Below are 22,176 nucleotides of genomic sequence, written 5' to 3'. Positions count from 1 at the left end.
CAGGCTGGGCGTTCACCGCGCCGCGCCGTGTCCCTCCGCCTGAGAAAATAGTCCCTCCCCGCCACCCTCCGCCCCGCGGGAAGGGGGAAGAGGAGGGGCCGCCCACGGAGAGAGCAAGTCGGCTCTCCAGGGCGAGCACCTCCTGGCGGCCATCCCGGGCGGAGAGCGGGGCGAGGCCCGAGGCGACGGCCCAGATCCCTCCGCAGCCGGCGGCCGCGCGTGCCTCGCTCCCATGGCGACCCGAACCGGACCGCCCGCGCCGGGCTCTCCCGGGTCCCACCAATCAGAAAGGGAGCGTCTCGCCGAGCGAGCCAATCAGAAGCGAGATCCGCCCGCTGCCAGGTGAGGCGCGGGAGCGGGCAAAGGCGCCTTCCCCGCTGCGTGGCGGCGGCCGGGGGAACTACAGCTACCGGCATCCCCCGCGCGCACACCGCCGCGCTGGGAACCGTAGTTCGGGCGCCGCGCGCGCGCGCGCTGCATGCTGGGAGGAGCGGCCGCCGCGGTGGCGCGCAGGCGCAGTCGGGGCCGCGGCGGGGGCCGCGGCGGAGCGGGAAGGGGGGTGCCTCGCCCGGGGCGGCGTTTAATCCAGTTATTGAATTAAATCCTCGTTAGCCGGGGTTAGTATTAACTAGTGATCTAGTCTGATGTCTCTGTGACAGCCCGTTCACCGCGCAACCTCAGTGGATGCCAGGCAGCTTTATTTAACTGCAGTATTAATTTACTTTTCAATACCCTCATTCGTATATATACATATATATATAAACCTTAGATTAAGGGCCGATAAAGATGAAAGGTTTTTCCAGAGTTAGTGTTGTTCGTTAAATTTTGTAAGATTCGCCTCATTATTACACCCTACTGACTTCCCGAGGCAGAACTGACAATTTTTTTGCTTTGGTTTGCTGATTGTAGCAAGTTCTTTCCTTATTTCATGGTATTTTAGTGAGGACTCTTTCCTTACTGAGGGGCAAATGAAATACCAGGAAAAAAAATAGAAACGCTTACACTATAAAAATGCAACTGGACTTTTATAGCCTTCCTGATGAAGGCGACCGTCTTCCTGCTGCTCCCTTGTTTTTCTTATCGTTCTTTTTACTTACCCTAGCATTATTTTCGCTGGCAAGCCCAGATCTCACCAGGAGGAAGATCTGGTTTCCAGAGAGAGGAAAATGAATGAGCTGCAGGCTTTGCTGAACAACAGCCTTATCAGAACGAAGCACGTGGAAAATGCAGCCCTCATCAACATAAATGAAAGAAAAGTCTGTGCATCAACCTTTGGCTTTAATGTAAGAGATGAGGGAGGGTCCTAGGAAGCGGGAGTGGAGGCAGAAATCTTGGGAAACCCAGAGCACAAAGTAATTGCAAGGGCAGGGAGCACTGCAGCCTGCGAAGCTTGCTCGGTTCTTGCAGCCTCGAGCTCCACGGGTGCAGTGTTGCTGCTGTGATCAGAGGCTGATTTGTTGTGCTCATTGCTAAGTTCATGTCTTTGATCCTTGGAAGAAAGATGCCATTTAACTGGAACATTCAAGGAGTCATTTTCCATCACCTTGGGCTCAGTGATTCCATCTACAGTAGTAAATTAGTTGCAGATAGGTCTGTTCTCTGGCACTGAGACCTGCTGTTCAGGAGCGGCCTGTGTCCGTACTACATCCTCAACACAGAGTGGCTGTAGCAAACTGCCTATGGGGAATGGTCCTGGCCCACTCTAATTCCCAAACTGTGCCAGGGAGTTGTTTGGAAAAGTACTTGCTGGCCCCTGCCAAAACTATACCTGAGACTGTTATAACAGTACCCAGAACTGTTCCTTAGTGCCTTTCATTTTCTAGTATAGATGTAGTTTATGTTTTCACTGTCCCCCACACCAGAGAGTCATCTCCATGTCGTTGCAAGATACCACTTCCTTTCCTAATCCTACAACACCAGTTTTCAGGCATTCCCATGCAGTTTTTACAGAGGTACATGTTGCTTTCCTCTGAAGAACATGTTGAGAAGATGCAGCGTTTGTTAAGGTATTCTCATCCCTAGGGGTAGAACCTCAACAGAGGAAATTGTCATCAGTCCACTAGGCAAAGCAGTAGTCTTTAATATGTAAATGATCATTAATATCTAACACAGCTTTTAGACAGTCCAGCCTGCTGGCTGTTCAGCAAGGCAGATTACATGCTGAGGTCTAGAACAAAGTCCTCCACTGGTCTAAACTGTCACAAGCTCATTGACCTGAAATAATTTCAGGCCAGAAGGGATCATTGGATCATCCTATCCAACCAGCTGTATATAAATCTGCCATTTCATTGACTCGATTACACATAAGCTGAGCCCAAGAGCTCATTGACATGAATGGATTTGTGACAGTCTGACTCAGCTTGAAATGAGGTCCTGGTGTCTGTGTACACTGCTCCATTGAGATGCGAGGACGTAGCCTCCTGGATTTGGTAGAAGTTACATTTCCGCAATTAAATATTAAGAGTATTTGAAATTGGCATCCTTGTGGCTCTGCACAGGCCCAGGGGAAGGCAGAGTCCTGTACTACAATACCTTTAAACTGAAGAGTCCAGTCACCACTGGGTATATTGCTTACTCAGAGAAATGTCACTGACTAATGGGAGTATTAGACAGTAATCACAGCCTAAGCAGAGTATTTCAGCTGATACACTGAAAATAAAGTGTACAGTATGCAGTATACCTCACCGTACAGAGACTAGAAGTCTAGTTTCAAAGCCAGGCAGATTTTTTTTCCTTTACTTTAAGATATCACAATTATAATCATAGTTAATCACAGTTAACTGTTACAGTCACAGTTAACTGTAAAAGAAAGTGAGAGGGTGGAAATGTGTTTGTGATGGCAAGGATGTATACTGTTGGTCCATAACACTGAATCATATAAACACAGGTGCCCGAAGAGAACGCTTTAAACCTTATCTATGCTTTCTACAAGAACTTAATGCAAGTGAGGAAGGAAGGGCTCTACTTCAAGGAGAAGTACTACAAATGTGTCCGAGCAGATGAGCATTCCATCTATCTTCAAAACGTACGTTGGCAGGAACTACCACAGTCCAGAGAAATTTTTTTGGAAAGAATTCCTACCTTCTTCCCTTGTTGTCTGGTTATATAAATATCTTAACACAAGCAGAAATCCTTCACAGGTTTCTTTCTTTCTGCTGATACTACCTTCCCAGTAGGTGTGGAATGAAATCAGTGCAGAATACAAAAATTGTCAGCTGTATAATACAAATGAAACGGGTAACACCATTCATTTCAAGTTAATCAAATTACGTTTTTTTCAATTAAGCCAGAGAAGAATGTTTTACCCGCACTTCTCTTGGCACAATCATGTGCCTTTAGAGTAAGCAAAACGTTAAAGCTTGTTAGTACGAGTTCTCCCTTTTACAGCTGTGTGCAAAACCAGGATCAAATGCTCAGAGGGTGCAATTTTGTGGTGACATCAGTGGCCAAATTTCAGTGGACCACTTACCACCTATCATTCAATATTTGAATTAAAAGCCATAAGTATAGATCTCAGTGTTTCCATCTAGATCTACACTGTGCCATTATAAAATCTCAGTCAATTCCTGTTTCAATTAGATGTCCCTCTTTTAAAATCTTACAGTAAGTTTTTCTCTGGTATGAAGTGATTCCTTCACATCTGCGTACACATATGAGCCATACAGCCTTACATGTACGCCCCTCACACCAGCTGAAGTGCTTCTCAAATCCTCCTGTGACTCTCCCTAATCTGGTGAAAAATACCTTTTTTTGGAGGGGGGGAGGGGAGGTTCTTGCCACATTAAGGAATTAATCAGGTCGTAGAAGGGCCTGGCAAGCACTGGGACCAGCAGAAGGTGGTGGGAGCTGGTAGCTGGCTTGAGGGAGGGAAGGGACTTGGGTGAGCAAGACCTTGTGTGGCAGAGCTCTTAGATCAGCTTACCTGCCTTGTAGGACTCCAGGCTCTGTAATTCACCTATGAAATTCAGAAACAGAAACTGAGAACATAACTCCTTGCAGCTGTTCCCTGGATGGCCAAATTTTGTTACTGCTGAGTCACACAATCTGAAGTAAATACACCCAAGTCAGTGTTACTGGGGTTGTCTTGCTCTTCTTCCTGTCCCCAGTAAATTCACCCTTGAAATGTGCTAAGCAGAAATGGCTGAGCAACTCTTAAATTTGGATTCTTTTTCAGAAAATGCAATGCTTTTCAATGGCTTTTTCCCATTCGTTATTACAGATCAGTGAGGTAGAGTTTGACATGTAGGCTTCAAGAAACATTTTCATTTAACCATGCTTTTGCATATTATATTGAGTACTAGGATAAAACGTCTTCAAAATTTTGTGCATAATACCTGAATACAAGTGAGACTATGCAGTATAATACACCATTTGGTAGACTTGCTTTAACAGTCAATAGTATTCAAAACATGTACTATCAATGTTTGTCTGCATCCAGGGTTAGACTTTCAGAGAGAATTCACCTTTCTGCAGGAAAACTTCTGCAGGTATCATAAAAAAAAATGCCTGTAATTAGCCCAAATTGTAAAACTGTATGTATGTATATATATATTTTTTGAACCTTGTAATTTTACACTGATTTTCTTCATTATCTAGCCAGATGGAGGCTTGATAGTTGTGAAGACAAAGACTTTCATCCTGGTTGCTACTTACAGAGCAGGCATGTATCCCAGTGTGTGTGTAGAAGCTGTGGAGAAATTAGGTAAGAGAAATATGTGCGTCTGCATTTGCATGTTGGCAGCTCATGGAGTAGCTGTGCCCCTGCAGGCAGTTTCAGACATTAATGTAACAAATTACAAAATCCTGGAAATCTGTGAAACTGTGTATAGATATAGATCATTGATACATGGCTAAACCTGGTCATGTCCCACTGGGCTATGTACATATGCTCCAAAGCCTCTACGAGTATGAACAGGGAGCCTTGCAGAACTCGCTTTCCTTGGCCTTTCCGGCACATTGCCTGGGACAAGTTTTCTGTAAGCTACCCTAAATGGTCCTGCCACACGCACTGCCTTAACCTCCTGTAATTAATGCTAATAAAATCAACCCAGTATCTTAAAGACGCTGTCTCAGAGCATCAGCTTTGAAACATTTATTCACAGTCTAATTCTTCAAAAACACATAAGCACTGTAAGGGTTTCAAGCTCTCTCTCCTTAGGGCTTGTTTCCATCTAGGCCAGTGTTAAAGAATGTTACTAAATCTAAGAATTGGACCTTATATTTTAAATTGATTTCAGAATGAATCTGTTGGATCTGCTATAGATGGAGCTGGAGCGTATCCAAAAGGTGCCTTTGTGTTATTTAGCCTCATGTCAGCCTAGCTGACTCAGTAGCCATATAACAATTCATACTAGCTTCTCTGCTGCCATGGGAGGAAGGGAGAAAGTGTAAAGTTGGGGGACTGCAAAAAAAGCTAGCACTTGTAAAATTCTGTAACAACTGGCACACAAGTTGCTTGGTCTTACAAATAGCTACATTGCCTGTAGTGGCCTGGTGTTCTTGAATAAAGTCTAAAGCCTGTTTTCAGGGTCAGATTTTCAGTGGTTTAGATGATGTGTATTTTTGGAGCTTGTTCTTCTGGATGATTTCTTTGTGCAGAGAAAACAAAATAGCATTGAGTTTTCTTTGCATCTTTTCTGCAAATGATTTATGCTTACAGAATCACAGAATGGTTGAGGGTGGAAGGGACCTCTGGAGATCATCTATTTCAACGCTCTTGCTAAAGCAGGGTCATCTAAAGCATATCGCACAGGATCGCGCCCAGGCAGGTTTTGAATATCTCTAGAGAAGGAGACTCCACAACCTCTCTGGGCAACCCGTTCCAGTGCTCTGTCACCCTTACAGTAGTTTCCTGTGTTCACTTTGTCCTTGTTGCCTTTTGTCCTGCCACTGGGCACCACTGAAGAGTCCGGCCCCATCCTCTTGACATCTTCCCTTTAGATATTTGTCGACATTGATAAGATCCCCCCTCAGTCTTCTCTTCTCCAGGCCAAACAGGCCTAGCTGTCACAGCCGTTCCTCATAGGAGAGATGCTTCAGTCCCCTAATCATCTTCAAAGCCCTACGCTGGACTCTTTTCAGCAGTTCCATGTCTCTCTTGTACTGGGGAGCCCAGAACTGGACGCAGTACTGCAGATGTGCCCTCACAAGGGCTGAGGAGAGGGGCAGGATCACCTCCCTCGACCTGCTGGCTACACTCTTGCTAATGCACCCCAGGAGACCATTGGCCTTCTTGGCCACAAGGGCACATTGCCCCCAGCTTGTGCTGATGTGTGGGGTTATTCCTCCTTAGGTGCAGGACCCTGCGCTTGCCTTTGTTGAACTTCAGGATGTTCCTCCCTCCCAATCCTCCAGCCAGTCCAGGTCTCTCTGAATGGCAGCACAGCCCTCAGGTGTATCAGCCACTCCTCCCAGCTTGGTATCATTGGCAAACTTGCTGAGGAGGCACTCTGTCCCCTCATCCAGGTCAATGACTGACCAATACTACCAGTACTGACCCTTGGGGGGACACTACTAGCTACAGGCCTCCAATTAGACTCTGCACCAGTGATCACAATCCTCTGAGCTCTGCCTTTCAGCCAGTTCTCAATCCACCTCAAAGAAAAAATGACCAGGTGCTGAAAGTGTTCATTGTTTATTCTGTAGAATAGATAAGACCTCATAAATATAGGTACTAATATTTTTAATGTTCAGCTAGAAATGCTGCTATCTGTTCAATTACAACATGGTCTGCAGTGGATTTGAACATGAAAAAAAAATGCATCTCTATTAAAAGTATTTGATTTCTATCATTGTTGATCTTTTTTTAATGTTTTTGTAGCGGACTACTTTAGAGAGAAGGGTAGCTGAATCAGCAGAAAACTTGAACTTCATCAAGCTTATGGGACTGTGCACTGGGAAATCAAGTACAGAAATTCCAAGTATTATCAAATTCAAGCAAGAAACTGTCTGCTGTTTTACAATATCCCAACTGCTGAGTGAAGCCTCTAGTGGGGAGGGAATCAGACAAAATCCTACTGGCTTTTATTGGGAGTTAAGTAAGGTTCTTCTGTTTTTTCAATAGCACTGCTCATAAGAGGACTACGCTAAAGTAAGTTTCTTAATCGAGAGTGATGTCCTCAAGACATTTGGTTTAAGATGCTTTTCTTGATCTTTCATATGTTGTCTTTTAGCCTATTGCCAGATAAGAAAATTAGGAATCTCCTTATATAGAGACAGCTCTGCCATAGCATTTCTCTCAGGAAATGGTTGTATTGCCCTGCATACCTTTGAATGTTATAAATAAAACACTTTTTTAACATACCATTCTGCATTGTCATTGACTGCAATACAAAGTTTAAAACTGGATTGTGGAGCTCTCTCTTCCTTCTTTGCTCTTCTGAGGAAGAGGGAAAATGTTATTACCAGGCTTTAATGAGACTTTTCAAATTGTTGGACCACAAAGAATCCATGTGGGAGTGAATCCATTGGTGTAGAGGGGACAACTGAGGCTCTGGCTATACCATCCAGTGAAGAACAAGCTCAAGAAGACCAGGCCCCATGATCTGTGCAGAAACAAGTGTGGTACCAGCTTCTGAAGTCCTGTAAGAACAAAAGAATTTTTAGCTCATTTGTTTTAAAATGAGTTTGGTTTCAAAGAAATGTTTAAAAGCCTGAATCAAAAAATCTCAAAATCAAGAGGAAAAAAATCCAGTGGAGAATCCCGCACAGGGACAGGCATACATGTGATTTCTTATATACTCTGAAGTGTCATTTTTATTCCCTGAGGACTCAAATACTGAAGAGCTGGCAAGTAGGATATGGAGAAAGAAGTAATCTGATCCTTCTCCCACTGTGGGAAACGGTAAAGCTCAACAAAGAGGTGAGATGAGGCAGCTGAAACATCAGGTAGAAATGCAATGGGGTGATGGACACAAAACAGTAATCTAAGTGTTGTGCTCTTGCGGGAAGGAGTGCATGATAAACCCTCCAGAGCTGGATAGATAGCATAAGCACTAGTAACAGCTCGCATGCCCTTAATGCAATTTAAGTAAAACCAGTCCACACTATTCCGAGTTCAGAAGACCAAGCAGCGATTAAATACTTTGCTTGGGAACAAACAGATACATGCAGGTTGCACAGACAGACATCAAACTGCTCAGTACAAGCGTAGACCAAACTTCCCTGTTTCCCGTGGGGGGAAGGTTCATCTTCTACCTCGTCGTCAGGGGGAAAAGGAGATTTCTGCCTCCATCAGTGGAATAAACAAGTCTGTAGGAAGAAGTAAAGGTCAAATGAACCAGTATTTCTGACTCTGTTTGTGGTTTTCCCCCCAACATAAAGCACAGCTTCCGCCTTTCCACCCCCTTGACTTGCTTGGGAATAGATGATTCTAGGGGCTGAGCTTGGAGAGGAGGAAATGGGATCAAACTCCCTTCCTAAGAACAGGTTGAGGTTCATCCCACCGCGGAGAAAGTGTTTTGCTACATTCCAGGAAAAAGGTGAGTCATAAATAGTAGCCAAGACCCAAATATTTGCTTTAAATTGTTGTTTTGGGCCACTGCTAACTGATCTGATGATCTGAAATAGTTGCACTTAGGGGAAACTTCGTTTTTGAAATGGATTGATTTTAAAATCACTCTCTGGTCAAAAAGTCACTGTCCATCTCTGGAATTCAGGGCGTGAAGCAAAAAGAGGAATGAGCAAGATTTCCTATTCTTATCCATTTGTTGTGTGCATTTGAAGGTGATGCAGGTATTGGTATCTTCACTATACTTATTTTTCTTACACCTCTGTGGGTCTACCTCTAGCAACAAAGAAGAGCATTTATTAAAAATGTGGTTTTGTGGACTGTGGGGTAGATATAACTCTCTAAAAAGCCCTAATTTTGCATCTGTTTTTTAAATCACTGAATTTGGAAAAGAGAATGATGACATGTATGATATGGTATCTGGTGGCCTCTTGTTGCAGCAGAGCTGGCTTCCCATTCAATTTCTGTGCTAATATAGGCAAATTTAATGGAATTAGAATAAATGATGTAACTGAAAACAACGAACAGTTGTCAGAAATAAAAGCCTTTTTTTACTTTAAATCTTATATTAATAATTAGTGCCAATTGTTTATTCACCATAAAATAGCCATACAGCACCACCCTGTGGGGACTGACACTTCCAAGGGTTCAAGGGGTTGGCTGTTCTGTGTATTTAGTCTTACCCCAAACATTTAAGCATGCACTTATCTCGTGCAGGTATCATAATCCAAGTAATTTTACAGAGGGAATTAGGGTGTATCACATAATGCGTTTACTTGGCCAGGGTGTGGCTCAGAGCCTTGCCCTGCACTCACGCATGGGCAGGAGGTCTATGTTGTATTCAGTATGGGAAATAACACAGAAATTCCCTTCGTCATCTGTCTTCTTCTCTTCCTCTTCCACCCAGCACCCCTGTGGCCAGAGGGACAACTCCTCCAGATGTGATTTTGCCAGGTGGACAAACACTTGGCAATTCAGCACATCTTAACACGCTCTTGGTGCCACAAGGAAGGGACCCAGAAATGCTGTTTCTGAGGAGTTTCATTGAAGTTTCCTGTGAGCATGGCACCCCTTACTACAGCAAGTCAGGTGGACAGGAATCTCCTGCTGAGGCATGGAAAATACATAGGAAAAAATTCCTTGAGCAGAGAGGTTGGACTAGATGATCTCCAGAGGTCCCTTCCAACCTTACCAATTCTATGGTCTTTCATTCACGCTAACTCGCTTGTATTTCTGGGCATATCCCCAAGTTACCATCCAAGGACTGAATCATAAAGCAACACTTGCATGATTTTAAGTGTGTCGAACAAAGAATCTTTCTGCTAGGGATTTTAAAATCCTGTCTACATCTACCGTTTTAAGGGCTTGTAAAGTCTTTTGAGCACTGGGGCCCTAATTTTGCAGTAAGTCCCAAGCACAGGCATTTTTTTTTACTTGCACGCTACATTTTACAGTTAACACAGGTGCAGGCAGTGCTGAAGCCACACATCGCCAGTTCTGTGTAGGCTCAAGGCCTATGACTTGATGCAACGTGATCTTTTTGGTTTACCAAATGGCTTTTGCAACAGCGTGCAGCGGCCCAATTCTAATGTATTTAATTGCATTGTGACTCCTTAGCTTTCACTTTCACCTTCAAACTATTTCAGTTTGTATTATCTGTCTGCAAGTGGTGTCTGTGGAGCCCTCTGTCCTTCAGAGATACTGAGGCTTAGTGGTGGTTGCAGATCACAGTACCTTAACACTGAACAGAGATTGTCCAGCAACTTGTAAGTTTGTCTGCCTTCATGCTATTTTTGATTCTTCTTTTTTTTAAGAGAAAATGTTGGCAGTGTATTTTGATTGTCCAGGAGGTCCAGAGAATCTCTATGTGAAAGAAGTGATGAAACCACATCCAGGAGAAGGAGAAGTGCTCGTGAAGGTCTCTGCCAGCGCTCTGAATAGGGCTGATTTACTTCAGGTATGTGTACATTAAGTGAATTTATGCACCTGAAAGCAACCTCAAATTGCCAAGTTCTCACCTAAAGTCTTGAGATACCTGAAAAGTTAAAAGAGACCTGTGAGCATTTGGATGGGAGACTTCCAAGGAAATGTTCATAGGGCTGCAAGAAGAGATGTGTGTTGAATCAGCAGGTAAATGTCTCTCTCTGGGTCATTGCGATGCTGGGACCATGGGGCTTCTGCGTGGCAGGGAAAGGCAGCTGTCTTTTGCTAAGAGATGTAAGACTGGAGCCCCAGTCTGTCTGGATGCTTAGACCATTCCTTGGGCATTAGAGATGAACACAGAAACATTTCTTTGGCTGAAGTCCAACATGGAAAAATTGCATTCCATCAAACTCTTGCCCGAGCTGTTCTAATTTGGGCTGAAAGGCATGCTCTGCAACTGGAGACCCTAACATCTCCCTCTCTCTTGTTTTGTTTTGTCTTAGAGGAGAGGGAAGTATCCTCCCCCCAAAGGAGCAAGTGAGATTTTAGGCTTAGAAGCAGCTGGAATTGTGGCTGGGCTTGGACCTGGTTGCAAGGGCCAGTGGAAGATTGGCGATGCAGTAATGGCTCTGCTCTCCGGGGGCGGCCAGGCAGAATATGTTACAGTACCCGAAGGCTATCTGATGCCCATTCCAGACAATATGACTTTTATTCAGGCTGCAGCCATTCCCAAAGCCTGGCTAACAGCCTTTCAGTTGCTGCATTTTGTAGGTAAGATACGCATTTGAAAATCCATCCCATCAAAACAGCTGGTTTTCATTTATTTTATTAAATGCTCTGGGGTTTTTTTGCCTCCATTCGAATGTTGTTTACTTCTGAAGAGCCTTTTCTCTGTCACTCAATTCATAAAGTCTTTTTACTTACCAGGTCAAAAGTAGGTACACCAGACCCCAATTCTGAAACACTGGCCACAAATTTCCATTAAGCCTAAACCCTGAAATAACTTATGTGTTCTCTAAACTGCTGAAAAATTCTATGACAGAAGATTTGACTTCACCGCAAGGATGACCATATCATGAACTTGCTCACTAAGATTTGTCAGACTATGTCCTGTGTTGCCTGTGGAATTATATTAGGCAACACCTTCTTGTACCTTGGTTCAGAAAAAAAAATATTTGTAGGTAAAATTCCCTCTTAGCTGATTTAAAACAAACACAAGCTTACATTCTTCATTTTTAAAATATGCTACAGAGACGCTAGCAGTAGCACTTTCCAGGGTTTTCTTCAGCTGACAAATATCCTTTTCTAGTCTTTTCAGCAGTAGTACTTGAAAGCTTCACTAGAAAACAGGAGTACAAAGAAGTAACTTTTCTCACTATCCTGAATGCAGGCTCAATTTCAGGACAGAAGTGCACCAGCTGAGGAGCACTGTGAAGCTTGCCTTGTTTCTTGGAGGTCTGTAGTCAATTAGGACCACGTCTCAAGGACTGTTAGGTGTCCAACTTCCAGCAGCGCTCAATAGGACACAAACAAATACATTAGTACAACTGGTAGATGGTAAAACAATAGGTAGAATTGGTCCTTGAAGATATGACTTCTAGAAGAAGCCTGGAAGAATGCCTAGAAGAGTGACTTCTGGCATTTCTGTGCTGTTGAGTGCCTGGTTTCTCGGTATTAACTGAGTGTATTTTCTGTTGCTAGCAGGTGACAGTCCCAGTACAAAAAGGCTTAGTGCACTCACCTAAGCCACTTTGTCATGGTTGCCCAGAACTGGACAGGGCTAACTGAAGCCATTCTAATGAAGTCAACAAAATGAAGTTCTGGCTGTACAGTGGTAGTTTTATTAGCTCTGGATTAGTTTCTTTTAATAGGGATATGAATTGGTCAAAACCAACTGATCGAGGACATCTCTTTCAGCTTGCTATTCAGTTTTGTCCCTGTTGATCATGTTTTAATCCAAAGGTGATGTCAAATGGTAATCAGTTCCCTTATGCCCTCCTTCAGGTAAAATACAGAAGGGTGAGACAGTGTTGATCCACGCTGGCGCTAGTGGAGTTGGTATAGCAGCCATTCAGCTGGTAAGACTGGCGAAAGCTATTCCCATTGTAACAGCAGGAACTGAAGAGAAACTCAAAGTAACAGCAAACCATGGAGCAGCTGCGGGGTTCAACTACAAGACAGAAGATTTTAGTGAAAAGGTCTTGGCATTCACCCAAGGTAAGATCCTCTAAGTGAAAGATACTACATTGAGGAACAGTCTGTACCTCCTAAAGCAAAAATGCAATTTCAACCAGGAGTTTTCATCACCTTTTCAAAGAGACTGATTTTGCAGAGACACATGACTGCCAATTTTTCGTTCTCCCTCTGGTGCTGGACAGAGTTAGGAATCCATCGTATTGAGTCTGCTATACAAGAGATATTGAGAAGAGAATGCTAAAAGTCTTATGCCTTCTTTTTTTCCCAAGAATGACAAGCTCCTGGCCAAATTCCACATTGGTTTACTAAATCCTACCTCATCTCAATTAAATGTGACATTCTTTACTTCCTATTCTAACCTTCCTTTAAGTATTGTACACGACATTTTATCTTGGAAAGTATTGATTTCCACAGAACACTAGCTGCACTTGCAAAAACAGACTCAAAATCAGAATAGCATTTCTTTAACAGGCATGGATTTAGCAGGGCGATTTTATCTTAGTCAGTGAAAGACCAGACAGTTAGTAATGACTGTTACTAGCACAACCTAATGTCCTGTTCAGCCCAAGAATGTATCTTTCATTAGTTTAATTGGGCTTTTTTTCTGCAGGGACTCCCCTTGGCTTTGTGTTTATACATGCTTATATTCTTTTTGCTTTCACAAATTTAATTGGGGAAACAAATCCTAGCATTTGTCTTTGTGAATATTTGAATGCAGGCAAAAAAAAACTTAAGTTTTCTTACTGTTAGAAAAAAATAGCTTTCTCTAAGCATTTAGGACATAGTTTATAATGGGGCTTTGCAGTTGAATATACATATATATGTGTGTGCGTGTGTCATTCTTTTTTTGTGCCTGATTCTAAAATTCTTTACAAATCATTGTTCCAAATCCTAATTTCACTAGAATGATTTAAATAAGAAATGCAGGATTGACTCTGTACCTATAAAGAACAAGGTTTTAGTGTTGTCTGAAACTACCCTACATTTAATGCATCCAGCTACATTTTCTAAACTCTTTTCTGTTTCCACTTGAGGTTCTGGAGTAGACATTATTTTAGATTGTGTTGGTGGCTCATACTGGGAGAAGAATCTCGACTGTCTGAGTACTGATGGCCGGTGGATTATATATGGACTACTGAGTGGAGGTGAAATACATGGAGATTTGTTTGCAAGGCTGCTTTCCAAAAGAGGGAGCATCCATACAAGTCTATTAAGATCACGAGAAGAAGAGGCAAGTGATGAGTATCAACACTGTATACAGTTTGATCTTAAAAGCTATGATAATTTCGAGAGCTTTCTTCTGATATGTGTGCTGAAGCAGAATCTAAAGCATTATCACCAGAGAAAGTGACACCTTGAACTGTTATTACTTACTTTGGAAAACATTGCAAAAATAGGTTATATTTTACTTTTTCTATTCGCATCAAATGCTTCCTGTTTATAACTACTGAAATCAGAGGAATAATACCCAGGATTAAAGATATGTACTTCTTAAGTACTGTACTTGAAAAATTAGTCCTAAAAGAAGTAAAATGTAAAAGATCAGACAACTTGAAGTTAGGGCAGGGGAGAGAAGAACCCCTATTAAATGACCCAGAGCCACATTTTCAGAATAGAGACCAAGTCCACTTGGATGCCCCAAAATTATCAATAAAAATGACTTTATTTAGAATATTCTCAGATGTTACATAAAAAGACAGTTGTGTAGTGCCCTAGGCAGGATTCTGTCCAAGAGCTAATCCATAATAGTCTCAGGAGTTTTATCAATTTGAGTTTTAAATGATTCTACCTCAAGATGATTCTACCATTTGTCCTGGAAGAGAATTTCATCCTCTGGCAATATAATTCATCTAGAAGTTCTCTTCTCCTTTGCAATTTACACCTTGTAGCTGTTTATATGTCTGTCTCCCTCTGATACTGTCCGAAAATTATAGTTTCTCTGAGAATCGCACTCATTTTATGCGCTCTGCGTTGAGACACCTCAGTGAATGAAATGATTGGGAATAATCTTCCAAATGCTCTCATTTTTCTTCAGTATAAGGAGCAGCTGGTGAAAGCCTTCACGGAGAGCGTGCTGCCACATTTCTCCGGAGGGGCCTGCCCCTGTCTCCAGCCGCTTGTGGACAGCATTTACCCTCTGGGCAAGATTGTGGAGGCACACAGGTTAATGGAAGAAAACAAGAATATCGGCAAAGTTATCATCGAAATGCCTCCTTCGTCCTAGCGGAAGGCCTGCTGCTGTAGTTGCTCCACGCGCAGGTTTGCTACGGATGTTGCACAAACGGGGCGGCCGCCGTTCCGGCTCCCGGGTTTGGGGCGACCCGTCACGGAAGGAGCACAGAAATGAGGAAAAAGCCAAAAAGCTCCTGCAGAGCCCTGCTAATAAAAACACACAAGCTGAAGCTTCGGCCTTCGTGCCTTAAACGCGCGAGTAAAATTGCGGCGCGTGCCGCTGAGGGCAGGCTGAGGTGCCGCGCGCCCAGCCTCAGCTTTGGGCTCATTTGTGGCCATTTTCCCCCCCCCCCCTTAGAGGTTTTCCTGGCCGAGGCTACGGAGCGCGGCCGGGGCCATGCCTGGGGCGGGGAAAGGGGCGGGGTCATGCCTGGGGGCGGGGAAAGCGGCGGGGCCATGCATGGGCGGGGAAATGGGCGTGGCCATGGGAGGGGGCGAGGCGTTGCCCGGGGGCGAGGCGAGAGGGCGAGGCCGCATGCGGGGGCGGGGCGATGGGAGGAAGCGTCACGCGGGGAGGGCGGGGCGACACCCGGGAGGCGTGGCAAGCTGGGGAAGACGTCGCGCGAGGGGCGGGGCAAACGTCAGGCGCCGGGGGTTGCGTCAGGCGCGCGGGTCGTGTGACTCCTCCACCCCCCCCCCCGGCGGCGAGGCCCTATCGCCGCCCGCCACGTCATTCCGCGCGCGCCGCCGCGGGGCGAGCTGGGATCGCATCCGGGCCGCCGTCGAGGGGAGCGTCGCCGCAGCTGCGTGTCCGCCGCGCGTCTCCCCGCAGCTCCCGGCCCCGGCCCCCGCCCGCCGCCGCCGCCATGGCGATGCAAGCAGCGAAGCGCGCTAACGTGAGTGACCCCCGCCGCCCCCCGAGGGCCGCGGCGCCCGGTCCCGCCCGCTTCGCGGCGGTCGCCCCGGTTTCCCTGCGGCGCTGGCGCAGGGCCTGGCGCTCCTGCTGCCGCCGTTCCTGAGGCGTGAGGGCTCGGGCGGGCGCTCCCTGGGGCCGCAGCTGCACGGTTGCGTCCAGGAGGAGCTGCGGTTAAGGTGTGAAGCGTCCCCTGTAAGTCTAACAAGATGCCGGTTGTTCCTGCCTCAGATTCGGCTGCCTCCAGAGGTTAATCGTATCCTGTATATCAGGAACCTGCCCTACAAAATCACAGCAGAGGAAATGTATGATATTTTTGGGAAGTACGGACCTATCCGGCAGATCAGAGTGTAAGTACTTTAGTTTTCTTTGAAAAGATAAAATGTATGTGTGTTTTAGAATATTCACTGTCTGTCAGTATTCCTGTTATAGCAGGCTGCAGTTGGGTTGCACTGGATCAGTAGCCCTGCGTCCCAAAGTTGTATGTGTCGATTTTCATAAGAATGTGCAAATGTCATTAGAAAACAATATGGCCAGTGAAAAAGCTTAAATTCAATGTGAGCACTGGTAAGTGGGTAAAAATAAAAAGGCGTGCTCTGTCTTGGAGAAACTGAAGTCATTTAATTTCCAAAACCACTGCTTTTTCTTTCTGTTGTCCAAGCAAGAAGTCCTTTTAATCTAATACTGTGCAAATCTGTATTCTACTTGCAGAAATCATTATTACTTTCATAAGAATCATAGAATGAACTAAGAATCCTTTGGAGTAGGCGCTAAGCAAATTTGTAATGAAAAGAGACCCTTGTCTAAGTAATGTCTTAGCCTGCAAAGCAGAGGTTGAATACAGCCAATTTTTCTATTTTAATAAGTTCTAGATGCTAACCTAATTAAAAAATAAATAATTGTTACTACTGCTTCTGAAGCTGTTTCTCCATAAAATAATACAAGACCCCCTGTACACCAGATACTACTTTTCCCCAAGGATATAGTCTGCGGATTATAGAGAGCTGACTGTAATACTAATATTTATATATAATATATACTATAATATATATAATATATATATATATAATATATATATATAATTATATATATATAATTATAATATATAATACTAATATATATATATATATATTTTAATGTACTGAGGTTATACAAGCCTATACCAAATCTGGGATTCTTCCCTTTAGTTCAAATATTGAAGATTTGAGCTCTAATGTTCCTTGTTTTTGAGGCAGAAAGAGTTCACTGAAGCTAGAATTTTGGAATAGCTATTGAGAACTGTAGTAAGATTGGTTGGAGTACTAACATTGATACCAAAAGCTTTTTTCCTCTGAAAAGTATTTGGAAAGGGAAGAAAAGGCACAAAACTTGATGTGTATCTTTAGTATCTTTATCTTAAAAAGTATTACTTAAAAAGAAAACATTGTGAGCCAGACTTCTTTAGATGTACAAATAGAAAGGAAATGTAGTCCCTGTTTCCTAAGCTTTTGCGCTGCTTTTATCCTATTGTTGACAGAGTCAACTGCAGCGGCGTGTGTTCTCGACTAGGCTGTTTATCAGGTTCCTAGAGCAGAATATATCCTTATGGCTGATATCACACACCATTTCCTCCTGCTCTGAGAGTGGGAGAAGGTAATTGATTGACAATGTTTAGTTGTTTTGACTATGCAGGATGTAAACATGGAATCGGTTAAACAGACCCAGCTTTACTATCCCAAACAGAGATGCTTATTGAGCTGTAGAAATTAATTGTTCAATGTAGAACAGAGTGTGTCTTAATTATACAATTGTCTTCAGCCAACAAAGAAGTAGAACAGAGCAAGAAATGTGCTCTTGAGTGCTGTGTTGGAACATATAGCTAGTTAGATCTTGCTAATGCAGTGAAGAGCAACAAAAATGGGCGAGGAAGAGACAAGAGATAGAAGAATTTGGTTGGGTAAGTAGGTGGAATTCTTCACTAGCAGGCATAAATTGACAAAGGAGAACTAGTATTTAAGGTTTCTGAAAGAGTATAGGTAGGAACAATGAGACAATAACAACCAAGAGTTAAGATGAATATCAGAGGAACTGTCCATCAGTGAGACTTGTTGGAATATGCTTTCTCAAGGGAACAGCTGACAGTCTCCCTGATAATTTGGAAAAATCACTGATTTGTGGTGATGTTTTTGAAGAAATTCTAGCATTGTCTAACAGAGATTACACAGGTAATTCCACACTACAGCTAATGACTTTGGTCCTTTACTTTCCTCAGTTTTCAGTCTATCCTAGTTTTCATGCACAGCCCAGTGTGCAATGTTGTTTGTCCTCAGGATTCTCTTTTTATGATCTACATAGTGAGAACCTTAGAGAGATGTCCTTCTGATAATCAAGTTTACTATAGCTATTGTAGCTTTTTGTTGAAATCTTTTGGATTTTGTAAGCTATGTAACCTTTACAGGGTAGTTAGCGTTGTGTGCTTGGAGATGTCTCGTATCCATCAGGCAGAGGAATTGATGGCCTCGTAGGTGATGCTTGTACTTCTGAAGTGGTATTACACCAGTGTGGCTAGTCTGAGTCTCAATTTGACCTTGTGATGTACTAAAAACAGTATTCCTTCCTAGGGTTGCTTATGCTTCTGATTTAGATAGCTGTTAACTGATGGCCTGCTTAATTACTGTTAAAACAAAGAATTTCCAGAAACATGGCAACCACCAAGAGCAACAGCTTCCAGTACTTACTGTGGAGAGATGTATTCTCCTTAGAATATAATACAGTACATGCCTTTGTTAGGTTTTGATATAATTTTTGACTCTGAATTGTAAAGGAAGATCAGTGCAGAAAGCAGAAAGTTGAACTGGTAAATTCTGCATAACCACAGTCACGTTTCTAGCAGGATCTTACAAGACAGGACCAAGATTCTGGCCTGCTGAAATTGTCACCGTTCTCCAGTGCTGATTTTAAATATAGCAGCCAGTTAATATGAAGAGTTAGTTCAAATCAGTGCAGGGATGCATTTCAGTATATAGAAAAAATAATTAAAAGCTGTTTTTTGTGAAGATGCATTAGTTGTTCTAATGTCTGTCATTGCTAGATACTAATAGAGGTGTTTTATATTTATATTTGTATTGTTTAATGTTAAAACTGATCTTGCTCTGCAGTGGGAACACTCCTGAAACAAGAGGAACAGCCTATGTTGTCTATGAAGACATCTTTGATGCGAAAAATGCTTGTGATCACCTGTCAGGATTCAACGTGTGCAACAGATACCTTGTGGTTTTGTACTATAATGCAAACAGGGTAAGCACGATTGGGATTTTTTTGTTACCTGTGCATCTAGCTTAACATAAGTTGCTTTTCAGTTTGAAATGGCAATTGCTTTTTTTTTTTTTTTAAGAAATAAATCCAAACTAATAAGGGGAGGGGTTGGTTAGAGATTTCACCTTTGGCTGGTTAATTGGTGTGCAAAAAGTACGTTTGGACTGAGGATAAATGTGCTTCTGGTGAGTGTACTCAGAGGAGGAGGAGGTAGCAGGGACCTTAAAACTTAACAGATGCAGCAGTATAGGAGATCTAGCTTAATAGTAAAAGAAATCTCAAAGTCCTTGATGTTCTGCCTGGCACTGATCATATCGAGTGTACTATGGCATTCTCCAAGGTTGATAATTAGAGGACACTTTTGGTATGTGATAGTGATGTAGCTCATAGTGTTGAGTCATTTGCAGTTATTGGGAAATGTAATGAGATTATTCTTTTCATGTCTTTTATTCTTAATTACAGGCGTTCCAAAAGATGGATACAAAGAAGAAAGAAGAGCAGCTTAAGCTTCTCAAGGAAAAATATGGAATTAATACAGACCCACCAAAATAAACTGATCTCTATGGAAAAACTGATTTTAAGCCTTGCCATTGTGTTCTTGAACTAAACATAGGGATTCTCAATCAAATCTAACTTCTCTTGTTTTGTTAATATGCTCTAACTTGAGTCTTTAGATCTTAACAGTAGAATGAAATAAATGAAGAACATTACAAAATCTGCTTAATACAAATCCTCTTAAATGGACATGGTTTCTGTATCTCGTAAGGTTGAACTGGTAAATTCTGCATAACCAGTCATGTTTCTAGCAGGATCTTACAAGATGGGACCAAGATTCTGGCCTGCTGAAATTGTCACCGTTCTCCAGTGCTGATTTTAAATACAGCAGCCAGTTAATATGAAGAGTTAGTTCAAAGGGCTCTGCGTGAAATGTTCACATAAAGGTGAATTTCACTTCTCACTTTCTAAAAATGAGATATTGCAAATAAAGAGGTGTCACTGCCTTGGAGTGCTATTTTTGTGTGTGTGTGTTTTTGTAATGTGGGTTTTGGTTTTTTATAACAAGTATGGTTTGATAGTTCATTCTACCTGTAGTATTGTACAGAAGTTACTGTGGCATTCTGTCCCTGGGAGTGTTTGAAGGAGCTTAACTTTGTTACTTGGCTGTTAGGCCACTCCTTACTAGAAACAAACAGAACCTACATTCTTGTTTCTAACTAAGTTTCTTCTGCAAGTTACAGGAAATGAACGACCTTTTAAAATAACTGCTTAGGTGACTTTAGTCAAAGCATCTTGTTCCCAGTGACCACGACAGAATAGTTGTAGTGAAATAATTTTGCTCAAATAGAACATGGCTGTAGGACTGACTTCACGTCATAAGGAATCTTTATTATGTTTATCCGGTTTGTGCTGAAGTTAATAGAAGCTATAGGAATAAACTTCATGTCATTTAATGCAGAAAACACCTGAGCCAAAGCAAGACAATAGATGATAATTGTAATTCTAGATACCTGTAAGATGTCATTTTCTACCCGATGTTTTGAACTTCAATGTATTTCATGTACATTAATTTTAGATGTACTGCCTACTGGAGGGGCAAACAGATTTAAAACCTTAGCTTCTCTTCTAAAAATATCAGCAGTCATGTCTGGTGAATAAAAACTGGTGTGATACTGAGTATGCTTAACTGGGATAGTGAAAAGTAAGCTCTACCTCTGTTCTGAACCAAGCAGAAGTTGTGTGATTGTTGATAGGTACCTGGTCTCTAGAGGTGATTTATTACCTTGGATTTTATGTTTAACTTGTGTCCGCATAACTTCCAGCCAGTGCAAGATCTGAGCAGATGCAAGTATATTTTGCCTGAGGAGTTGTAATTTAGATTAATTTTTCAGTACAGTATATTGTACTTCCTGTTTCTATCCTTAATTTTTTTGTGGGAAATATTTCTTCAAACATGCTGTTCTTGCATTCATTTAGTATAAGAATAAATATGCTTGTTTGCATAGCTGTTTTTAATCAAGGCTTGCTTTATACTGTGCCACTTCTACGTGTAAACTTTTTTTAAAAAAAGTCATTCATCATCTGAGTGCTTGTAATTTGTGTAAGAATTTGTAAAACATCCATCACCGTAAAGCCTGCCCTGCCGTGGGCGTGCCCGTGCGTGTGTGCGTATCCGCCTGTTCGTTCCTGTTGTGATCAGGGAAGGCTGCACGGCTCTGGGTACCAGCGTCCAGTCTTCCAGCGGACGAGGTGGCCGGGAGCTGCCCCGTGCTGCGCGTGTTGGTTCCCAGCTGAGAGGAGCGCGGAGGGCGAGGGCTGCAGACGTGGCTGTCACGCGACGGCAGCGCTGTGCGGGTGGTTGAGTCCCAATCCTGATAAAAGTGCCGCCGTCCTCTCTAAGCGACCGCCTCGGGAGAGGTCCCCCCCGGGCTTCATCTCCTTGTCTTCCGCTGCAGAGCAGCGTTCGATGCTGTGCGCGACTGCAGCAGAGCGGGTCTTGTCCCTGTTCTGTGCTTCCTCCGTGTCTATGTCATTCCCTTCAACTTCAGGCCACTTTTTGCAACAATAACACTTAAGCCATCCTGCGTGTCAGAAATAAAAAAATCGGGGTGGAACCATGGTAAAAGACTGCATCTGAGGGAGAGGCAGGGGGTTACGCAGCTGGGATGTGGGATACTCTGAGCAGCTGGCAAGCCTCCTGGTCCCTCCTGAGCCGTGTAAAGGTGAATCCCAGCTTCTCCTTTAGCCGCCGTTCCGCCTTGCCCAGCCATCTGCGGTCTCCCCTGTCGCTCGTACGTGATAGCTACTCCCTCCTAAGCCAGCTTCGTTACAAGAAGGCCTCAAGTCGTAACAGGAGCTGGAGGTGATTGCTACCGTGCTGGATTGCTGCTTGTAATAAATACTGATGATAAAGTACTGAAGTGGTAATAATTTAGTCGCCTTCTGTTGGCCTTATTAAAAATATTTAAAATCATATGCAAATACTGCATCCTTCTGTCAATAGCAGACTATTGCTTTCATTATAATATCTGTTTTGATGAGGATTTTATGCTGTTTGAAAAATATATATTAAAAAGCAATTCTTTAGGGTAATAAGATTAATAAAAATTCCTTCAATGAATCCTCAAGATCAGCAGCTTTTTAATTTCCCTGAGAGCTCAGCTGCTGCCTT

At 43.1% G+C, this 22,176-nt stretch overlaps 2 protein-coding genes across 3 annotated transcripts; both read left to right on the top strand.

Annotated features, from left to right (window-relative positions):
• The first annotated feature begins 89 nt into the window (after positions 1-89).
• Positions 90-15,030, top strand: TP53I3 (tumor protein p53 inducible protein 3). Of its 2 annotated transcripts, XM_062571192.1 has the most exons (9): positions 90-342; positions 1,103-1,283; positions 2,888-3,025; positions 4,597-4,702; positions 10,324-10,466; positions 10,936-11,203; positions 12,437-12,649; positions 13,663-13,859; positions 14,664-15,030. In XM_062571192.1, the coding sequence occupies exons 1-9, from the start codon at positions 233-235 to the stop codon at positions 14,850-14,852; spliced, it is 1,545 nt and encodes a 514-aa protein (XP_062427176.1). In that variant the 5' UTR covers positions 90-232; the 3' UTR covers positions 14,853-15,030. The 2 variants fall into 2 exon arrangements, with proteins under 2 accessions (XP_062427176.1, XP_062427175.1); XM_062571191.1 differs by lacking the exons at positions 90-342; positions 1,103-1,283; positions 2,888-3,025; positions 4,597-4,702 and adding an exon at positions 8,400-8,480.
• A 525-nt stretch (positions 15,031-15,555) lies between these two features.
• SF3B6 (splicing factor 3b subunit 6) lies at positions 15,556-20,019 on the top strand. Its single transcript, XM_062571190.1, has 4 exons — positions 15,556-15,696; positions 15,945-16,063; positions 18,851-18,989; positions 19,470-20,019. Exons 1-4 carry the CDS (start codon positions 15,667-15,669, stop codon positions 19,557-19,559), a joined length of 378 nt encoding a protein of 125 aa, XP_062427174.1. The 5' UTR covers positions 15,556-15,666; the 3' UTR covers positions 19,560-20,019.
• The last annotated feature ends 2,157 nt before the right edge of the window (positions 20,020-22,176 follow it).

This window comes from Rhea pennata, chromosome 3 (assembly GCF_028389875.1).
Source record: "Rhea pennata isolate bPtePen1 chromosome 3, bPtePen1.pri, whole genome shotgun sequence".
NCBI classification, from domain to species: Eukaryota; Metazoa; Chordata; class Aves; order Rheiformes; family Rheidae; genus Rhea; species Rhea pennata.
This window is presented reverse-complemented; position numbering and strand designations above follow the sequence as displayed.

Excerpts from the sequence above, each read along its gene's own strand:
- TP53I3 (XM_062571192.1), top strand. The coding sequence starts at position 233 with ATGGCGACCCGAACCGGACCGCCCGCGCCGGGCTCTCCCGGGTCCCAC. Across the intron at positions 343-1,102 it reads CGAGATCCGCCCGCTGCCAG|CATTATTTTCGCTGGCAAGC; the intron begins GTGAGGCGCGGG and ends TACTTACCCTAG. Across the intron at positions 3,026-4,596 it reads ATTCCATCTATCTTCAAAAC|CCAGATGGAGGCTTGATAGT; the intron begins GTACGTTGGCAG and ends TTCATTATCTAG.
- SF3B6 (XM_062571190.1), top strand. The coding sequence starts at position 15,667 with ATGGCGATGCAAGCAGCGAAGCGCGCTAAC. Across the intron at positions 15,697-15,944 it reads AAGCAGCGAAGCGCGCTAAC|ATTCGGCTGCCTCCAGAGGT; the intron begins GTGAGTGACCCC and ends TTCCTGCCTCAG. Across the intron at positions 18,990-19,469 it reads TGTACTATAATGCAAACAGG|GCGTTCCAAAAGATGGATAC; the intron begins GTAAGCACGATT and ends TCTTAATTACAG.